At 39.8% G+C, this 9,005-nt stretch overlaps 1 protein-coding gene across 2 annotated transcripts in view; it reads right to left on the bottom strand.

Moving 5' to 3' along the window:
- Window positions 1–638: 638 nt before the first annotated feature.
- The window catches only part of LOC140191768 (sodium channel protein type 4 subunit alpha-like), a 138,712-nt gene continuing 130,345 nt past the window's right edge, over window positions 639–9,005 (bottom strand). For both annotated transcript variants that reach the window (XM_072249491.1, XM_072249490.1), the window contains exons 22-24: window positions 8,217–8,321; window positions 5,921–6,191; window positions 639–3,148 (exon numbers count right to left, since the gene is read on the bottom strand). In XM_072249491.1, coding sequence (XP_072105592.1) covers window positions 1,908–3,148; window positions 5,921–6,191; window positions 8,217–8,321 — 1,617 coding nt within the window. In that variant the 3' untranslated portion in view covers window positions 639–1,907. The remainder of the gene's footprint in view (window positions 3,149–5,920; window positions 6,192–8,216; window positions 8,322–9,005) is intronic.

Genomic DNA, 9,005 nt, shown 5'->3' with positions numbered 1-9,005 from the left:
TGACTGTACAGCTCATTCAATAATGCTACTCATTTAAATTAAGGAAGTATTGGGAATTTGGATGTTTCTTTCTTGCAGAAAGTGAGTAAAGGAAAAAATAAATCACTCAGTCCTTCAGGACAGCATTAGCTGTAATTCTAAAGACTGATGTGATCTCAGTACATGAATCAAAAGAGTAAATTAATCTGGAAAATAGCTTGTCCTGGTAGCACAATGAGTTTTTGTGTGATTCTTGTGTGAGGTCAGAGACGGATAGTTAATGAAAGATTCCTGAATTAGCAATGGGGATAATTGTTTCCTCTTCCATGCAAAAGAAAAGAAGATATTCAGTGTCTGGGCACGAATACCGCCCATCGGTAGGATGAATAAGTATATGCATTCGCCAAGCTGGGGGTCCTGTGTGCTCTCTCATCTAATCACAAACAAGAGAAAATCTGCAGATGTTGGAAATCCAAGCAACACGTACAAAATGCTGGAGGAACTCAGCAGGCCAGGCAGCATCTATGGAAAAATGTACAGCTGACGTTTTGGGTCAAGACCTGCCGAAGTGTCTCGGTCCGAAACATCGACTGTACATTTTTCCATAGATGCTGCCTGGCCTGCTGAGTTCCTCCAGCATTTTGTGTGTGTTGCTCTCTCATCCATCCCAGTTTTATTGAGATGTCCTGCTATTAAACAGCACTGTTAAGAAAAGCAGCAAGATCACAAAGCTGATCAATTTACCCTATCTACAATGATTTGCAATGCTATCAACTCGTAATTGTGCTTTACAGTGTGTGTACCGAGGGTTTACAAGTTGTTTTGAACAATCCACTGATTGAAAACAAAGTGTTAATGAATCAACACATGCAAATTTATGAATCACGACCACCAATGAGTTGATATATCAATATTTCATGACCGCAGAAGAAAAAGTTTGCATTGCTTTTACAACAGTAGTAATAAGATTCACTTCTTCACCTTGAGCAATGAATCCCACTGATGGAGGATTAAAGGAGAGAGAAAGGACTCAAAAGTTTTCAAACGTGCACAGGTGTAGATCAAAACTCTTAAGTCAAAATGGCTAGTGCACTTATTCCAGAGAATTACCAGATTAATTGAATGCCATTCTACTTTGGTGTTCTGCAGCATATAAAAGATAGGTTTAAAATAGCTTCTGAACAGCTGAACCTGAAAAAAGAATTACAATTCAACAATTGAGGAGATGACTCCTTTTTAAGATGCATTTTACAAAAAAGTACCCATGTACTGTAATAAAAGTTCATTGCCTGTGATTATTTGAATGCTACATACACTGTAGATAAGTGGTGTTTGTCAGAATAGTAAAAGCACAGTATTAAAAGTATTTTATGTTGAATAATTTTGAAATGAAATTGGAAAAAAGTAATTTTTGAAAGAACACATCATGTGATAAACTTATGTTTCTATAACATTTAGAAGGCAATCCTGGATGCTGTCTGGTATTACTTAACTGCAGCATATCTGATATCAACACCATCACTGAATTAGAGCCACCGGCATTTCCGTGAAGGAAAGCAAATGTTTCAAAAACTCTAATGATCTGCAACAGTCAGTATTACTCTCTTTTACCCAGACCAATTGCGACAGTGTAGAAATGCATATCTGAGTTGGAGTAAGCATTTTATCATAGTGCAGATTATAGTTATTTGTATTGGGGACATCTTTGTAATAGATGTAATATTTTGTTCTTCCCCAAGGATTGTAATTATAGCATGGGTCCTCCCAGACTTTGCAGCAAAGACCAGTTGCAAATCCATTTCCCACAAGTTGACTGGAAACTTTCAGTGCTAGAAAATTTGAGACAAAGTTACATTCGTGAGGGTGCTAGTGTTACACACTTGACACCTTGTGCTCTGCTTCATAATCTTGACTTTCTGCAAGCCCAATTATACAACTGACTCTCTAATATCTTTTGTTTCAGAAATCCAGTCTGTTGGTTCATCTGGAGGTACTGCTCCTTCTAGAGGAGTCACTCCAGTTTCTAGAGGAAGATCTGCTACATCAGGTGGAGTAGTTGTTTCTTGAGCTATGGTTGGTGGACTTTCTGTATCAGGTTGGTATTTCCCATAGTTCTGACTCAATCTAGTAGCAATTAACCCTTCCTTTTCCGGAGCTTCTTCATCAGGTAGAATTGCATCAGTTACACTATGACGGTACAAGTAGGATGCATGTTTGACAGAACGTTTCAGCAGGTGACGGCGGAAAGCACGTTGAATTTTGATTGCACAAACCTCCTCTTGCTTTCTTCGAAGTGTAGTGGTAATGGGTTCATAGGAAACCTTGGAAGGGTTGGCAGCCATGAATTTCTCTTCCATTGACTCCTTTAGGGTATCCATTTCTCCAGATTCCCCCAAGACTTCCTTGGTCAATGCAAAGAGTATATCCAGACAGTGTATTTTGTCGCCAATCACCATTGGTAGATCCATGGTAATCAGCTTAATCTTATTTGGTTTGGCAATCCTCAATGGCTCCTTTAATGTATCGACAAAGTCAGATAATCTAGCATACTCAATAAATTGTGTGGCTTCTGGATCAAACTTTTCCCAGACTTCATAGAACATTTCAAAGTCATCCTCACAGAGCGGCTCAGCACTTTCCTCAGTTGCCACATTGAAGTTCTCCAAAATGATGGCAATATACATGTTCACCACAATCAAAAAGGAAATGATGATGTAGCTAACAAAAAAGATTACCCCCACCATTGGATTTCCACAGTTTCCTTCCACATTGGTGCCAGGATTATATGCTTTGGGATCACAGTCGGGAGGGCCACTGTTCATGATGGGCAAAAGCAAGCCATCCCAGCCAGCTGAAGTGGTAATTTGGAACAGGCAAATCATGCTGTTGCCAAATGTTTCAAAATTGAATATGTCATCAATACCTGCTTCTTTTTTCACATATGCAAAATTGGACATCCCAAATATGGAATAGATGAACATAACCAGAAAGAGTAAAAGCCCAATGTTGAACAAAGCCGGAAGTGACATCATCAAGGCGAACAACAGAGTGCGAATTCCTTTAGCTCCTCTGATAAGTCGAAGGACACGGCCAATTCTGGCTAACCTAATAACTCTGAACAAGGTAGGTGACACAAAGTACTTCTCTATTATATCTGCCAGCATAATACCTGAAACAAATAAAAATGAGAGACAAGTAAATTTTTTAATATAAAAATAATAGTCAATTGATGGTGATCTGTGGTAAAGGCAGAGAACACAATGTGTTGGTCAACATGTAAAAGACATGCTAACTCTTCAATTCCATTTCAATTCATTTCAATAATAAAAAATTAAATATTCCTGCATTTACAGCCTTTTTGTTTCTTCCTTACTTATTATTTTTAAATCCATTCCCACAGATAAACATATCTCACTAGATAATGTGTGAAAGTGTAAATCTAATGAAGGTGAGTTGACAGCCAATTTTATCTTCCTTCTGTTTTCGTTTAATTTCCATTGAAGATCTTCAACACAAAGATATGATCTACCTCATTGTCCGAAGTATCCACTACAGTAGATAGCGCTGAAACTACAGTACTTGTTTGGTGATACGGTGATAGGTCTACATCCAAAACATGAATCCTCTCAGAGCAAATCTCTCTATTTTTAATATGGTTATCCAAATCATGCTCCCATTTTTGCTGTCTGGTAAATTGAGACAAATGTTGGATAGACCTCCCTATGGCCTGATTTGCTGTGTTTCCCCTGATTGCTCCATTCCTCCCCGCCCCACGGCCTAAAAGCCTGCAGGTGGTTAGTGTTCTGTAATATAGGCCCAAATGTATTGTGGGAAATGATAGAATGAGAAAGTGGTGAGGATTAGTGTGAATGGTGTTCAATGGTCAGGGCAGATCCAATGAGCTGAAGAGTCTGTTTCTGTGCTATATAACTCAATGAGGAACTGGAAAGCAAATGCTCAATATTTTACTACAACACATCCTCCATTACCCCTGTGTATCCTTTTCATATGAGTGGCAGGTGAGTATTTTGGTATACATCAGGAAATTACACAAATGTCCAATGTTGCTGTTTGGATGAATTAATTTTAATATAATGAAGTAGCAGTTCTTCCGAAGCAATGTTGTTGAATTGCAAGTAGGTTAAATATATCATAAAGATAGTTTTCCAGCTGTCTATAAATAACAGTGACATTCCCACTTTAGTTGCTGCTTCTTTGACTCCAAATCACATGAACTGATAAACTTGGCAGTTACAATATATGATGCACCTGACATCCAATGTGATAGTTCTAGGTTGTTGTTCTGAGGTCGGGACTAAACCAATGAAAATGAAAAAAAAACTGCAGATACTAGAAGTCAGAAACAAAACTTAAAAAGGTAGAAAAACTTAAAAACTCAGGCAGCATCTATGGAAAATGAAACTGTCAACATATCAGGAATTGGTGAAGAGTCACAGACCTACAACATTAACCATTTTTCTTTCCATAGATGCTGCTTGATCTGCTGACATTTTGAGCATCTGCTGTTTGCCTGGAACTAAGTTACATACTAAGTCCTGACAAAGGGTCTCGGCCCGAAACGTTGACTGTTCGTTTCCACGGATACTGCCTGACCTGCTGAGTTCCTCCAGCATGTTGTGCGTGTTAAGTTACATTAAGAGTGGCCGAGTGTCCAAATGTTACTATGAATGCCTGATGCAAACATTGGACAACTAAAGTGACCTATTGGCCATACCGATTAACAGCCTTCAATTAAAACACAAGAAAAAATCTGCAGATGCTGGAAATCCAAGTAAAGTACACAAAATGCTGGAGGAACTCAGCAGGCCAGGCAGCATCTAGGAAAAGAGTACGCTCGATGTTTGGGGCCGAGACCCTTCAGCAGGTCTTGGCCCAAAACGTCAACTGGAGCATAGGTGCTTGGTGAATTGGTCTCCCAATCTACGTCGGATCTCACCGGGAGCATCGGGCACAGTATATGACTCCAACAGACTTACAGATGAAGTGCTGTCTCACCTGGAAGGACTGTTTGGGGCCCTGAATGGTAGTGAGGGAGGAGGCGTAGGGGCAGCTGGGGCACTTGTTCCACTTGCAAGGATGTGCCAGGAGGGATATCAGTGAGGAGGGACGAGTGGAGTGGGAGCAATCCCTGCAGAAAGAAGAAATTTGGGGGGGTGAGGTTGGGAAAGATGTAAAGATGTGCTTGGTGGTGGGATCCCGTTGGAGATAGTAGAAGTTTAAGAGAATTATGTGCTGGATGCAGAGGCCAATTTCCCTCCTGTATATCGATGACACCCCACGTAGATTGGGAGACTGCTTCATCGAGCACCTACACTCCATCCGCCAGAAAAAGTGGGATCTCCGAGTGGCCACCCATTTTAATTCCACTTCCCATTCCCATTCCAATATGTCTATCCATGACCTTCTCCACTGTCATGATGAGGCCACACTTAGGTCGGAGGAACCACACCTTATATTTCGTCTGGATAGCCTCCAATCTGATGGTATGAACAGCGATTTCTCACACTTCCAGTAAGGCCCCACCACCCCACTCTCCTTCACCATTTCCCATTCCCTTTTCCATCTCTCACCTTATCTCCTTACCCACCCATCACCTCCTTCTGGTGCTCCTCCCCCCTTTTCTTTCTTCCATGGCCTTCTGTCTCTTTCACCAATTTACTTGCCAGCTCTTTACTTCACCCCTCACCCTCCTGGTTTCACCTGTCAACTTGTGTTTCTCCCTCCCCTCCACCAGCTTTTAAATCTATTCCTCGGCATTTTTTTCTCCAGTCCTGCTGCAGGGTCTCGGCCGGAAGCGTCGACTGTATTCTTTTCGTAGATGCTGCCTGGCTTGCTGAGTTCCTCCAGCATTTTGTGTGCGTTTCATAGATCACAAAATCAAGTTTTTTGTAAACAAATAGAAAAACAATTTTTGACTTACCTACAATGGAAAGAATCACCACTACAAAATCAAAAATATTCCAGCCGATGGTGAAATAATAATATCTCAGACCAATGATCTTGAGGACACATTCACTAGTAAACACAACAATAAACACCAAGTTGATCCAGTAAAGAATTTCATCTTTTTCTTTACTTTGGTCATCTGTTTCCACCATCATCGTCACCATGTTGAGGCAGATGAGAATCATGATAAATATATCAAAAGCTTGCTGGCTGACAAAATCAAAGAAAGCTCCTTGAATTTTATTCTGTGGGTGGAGAAAGAGTGAGAAAAGAAATTAAACAAAAATTGAGTTGCTATCTAAAAGAAAAATACTGCAGACACTGGACACCTGAAATGAGACACAAAATGCTGATTTTGTTTTACAGTGTAAAAAGAAACAGATTTGATGTTTCAGATAAACAACCTTTTGTCATACCTGGGAATATTTAGAAAAAATGTGTGTCTGGAAGTGTAAGGCAAGTAAGGAGGAGAGGATATTACAAAGGGTGGAGGATGGGAGAGATGAAATGCAAATGGAGATGATGAAGTCAGGTGAAGCAGGGTACTAAAGTCAATCAGAGAATAACAAGATAAATACATTTAGAGATGTGAAAATCAATTAAAAATGAGTGAATGAAAAAGGAAAAAGCATTGAACACAGGTAATATGAGCTGGAATTTCTGAATAACCATGTATTATGGATTGAGGCACTGATCATTTAAGGGGACAAGTGTCCATGAAACTGGCCAAGTCCTGAGATCTGAGATCAAGATCAGGAGGTGGGACAAGGAAAGCAGTCATGGAAATCGTGCTCTCCGTTGGAAGCCTTGAAGTATCAGAGGGTTATGAATTGGAGACAATAGTAGGTTTAAGTCTGGGATACTTATGTGGTTGATCAATGGTAGGGGGGAATGAGATTAGTGTGTGGGAGAATCATAAGTAAGGATGTGGATGGGTCAAACAATATAGACCACTGTGGGACTTACCTAGGTGTCTTTTAGTCAAGAGCTATATAGTGGGAGGACAACTGCACGAGGAGTAGTCAATGATGGTTACTCTGAGGGCAACAATAGTGTACTTGCCCACCCACTGCCTCCCTCTGGGGCTCGTCTTCCCTTTTCTTTCTTTCATGGACTTCTGTCCTCTTATATCAGACTCTCCCTTGTCCAGCCAATCAACTTCCCAGCTATTTACTTCATCCCCTTCCCCTTCAGGTTTCACCTATCACCTTGTGTTTCTCTCTCCCCTCCCCCCGCCTTTCTAATCTACTCTTCCGCTTTTTTTCTCCAGTACTGCCAAAGGATCATGGCCTGAAACATTGACTATACTCTTTTCCAGAGATACTGCCTGGCCTGCTCCCTTGTTTGTGAATGGAGTACTTCATTCACTAAAACCTCAAGAGGAAAATTGCATGGGGAATGACAAACTGGATGCATGCTTGAAGTGGAACTCTATCAGGCACACAAGCAAGGAACTCATGTCAGGAAACATCTGGCTGAATTTATTACTACATTGTACTCTATCGAAACTATATTTTCAATCCCATAGTGTTGAAATAAGTAGCACTATGATATCTAATTTTTAAATTGTATGTACCAATTATTTCTTTGCTTGATCAACAACATTTATTTCATGGAAATTGGCTGGAAATTTGCAGGTGTAACAATGGAGCTTACATCTTGACAACTGCCGGTAAAGTCCTTTGGGAGACCTGGAGCAGTGAAAATCATTTACAAGTCCTCTGCAGGTTACTGCAGGCTTCTGTTCCTGTGAACTTTTTTAAAAACTCGGACAGTACACATATCAAAAATGCAGCTACAAACAGAGTTTCTGTGCAAATTCCAACAAGTCACTCTAGCTATTATCCCAAATGCTTATTCATATATACATGTTGTACAGAGGTTGGATATTCATAAGCTGGGGAGGACCTATAAAGGTCATAGCTGATAACTGGAATTTTCCAGGAATTGGCCAACTCTTCCATGGTCCATCCAAAATTATGGCTGTAGTGAAAATGAGATGGGCAGAGCATGAATACACCACTCATCCAATGTTACCCATCAACACTGAAGGAAATGCAGAGTCCCTTTCAGTGTTGATCAAGTGACATCACTGATTGGATGAGTAATGTCATGCATCCAATCAGTGACGGATGGGTGACATCATCCATGTCAGTCAAGACATGGCAGAGATATTTATATTTTGTACAAATATTTCTTCCATATTTTTAACCAAGTTATTCTGAAGAACATCTTACAGAAGTTTCAAATGTATCTGACATTACACTTACATTTGGTCTTGGGATGGGTTTTTGTGGTTTCTTTGAACCCAGTTTCTTCATAGCATTATAATATTTCTTCTGTTCTTCTGTCATAAATATATCTTTTCCTCCAAAGTGAAGATAAGAACACTTACAATTATTTCATGAAAGTTCAAGAATATTCATCAAGTTCAAAGATAAACATTCTACAGGTCATCATCATATTTTAGACTGTTATAGCTGAATAAGGTACCTAATGCAGCCCAAACTGGCAGTTATTTTCCCCAATTTATTTGTCAGAAAGTAAAATAAGTTGCTTGCATGAGAAAAGACAGTAATGGTTTCAAGCACATTTGCAGGTGTTTCTGTTTAATAATGTTGTGGTTTGTCTGATGCCTCCATCAAAACTAAGTAGTGGTCACTCCATCATGAAAACAAAATGGGCAACAAAATCAGAAAACCAATCATGGCTAACTGGGAAAGCAGATTCAGTGGCTAGCACCAGGGACAGTGAAAAATGGCACATTGTGAAAAGCTATTTGGTCAATAATATACACAGGAAAGGGAAATGGCTACCTCTGGCCACTCCAGTCCCATATAGTATGATTGATGCTCAATGGGTTTCTGGGAGACAAGAGTTTTGGGATAAGTATGATCATTACCATGAGGTCAAGTATATCAAGAAAAAGATACACATATATAGACATTGTAGTGAGTAAAAATCCATCCAGTAAATATAATTTTTAATAGTTTGGAAACAGTGAATTTATTCCATTAATGGATTTGAACGTATGCATTTAGGATGAAAGACAGGCATCT

The sequence above is a fragment of the Mobula birostris genome, chromosome X (genome assembly GCF_030028105.1).
Source record: "Mobula birostris isolate sMobBir1 chromosome X, sMobBir1.hap1, whole genome shotgun sequence".
Lineage (NCBI taxonomy): Eukaryota > Metazoa > Chordata > Chondrichthyes > Myliobatiformes > Myliobatidae > Mobula > Mobula birostris.
Note: the sequence above shows the minus strand (reverse complement) of the source record. Positions and strands in the feature narration are given on the sequence as shown.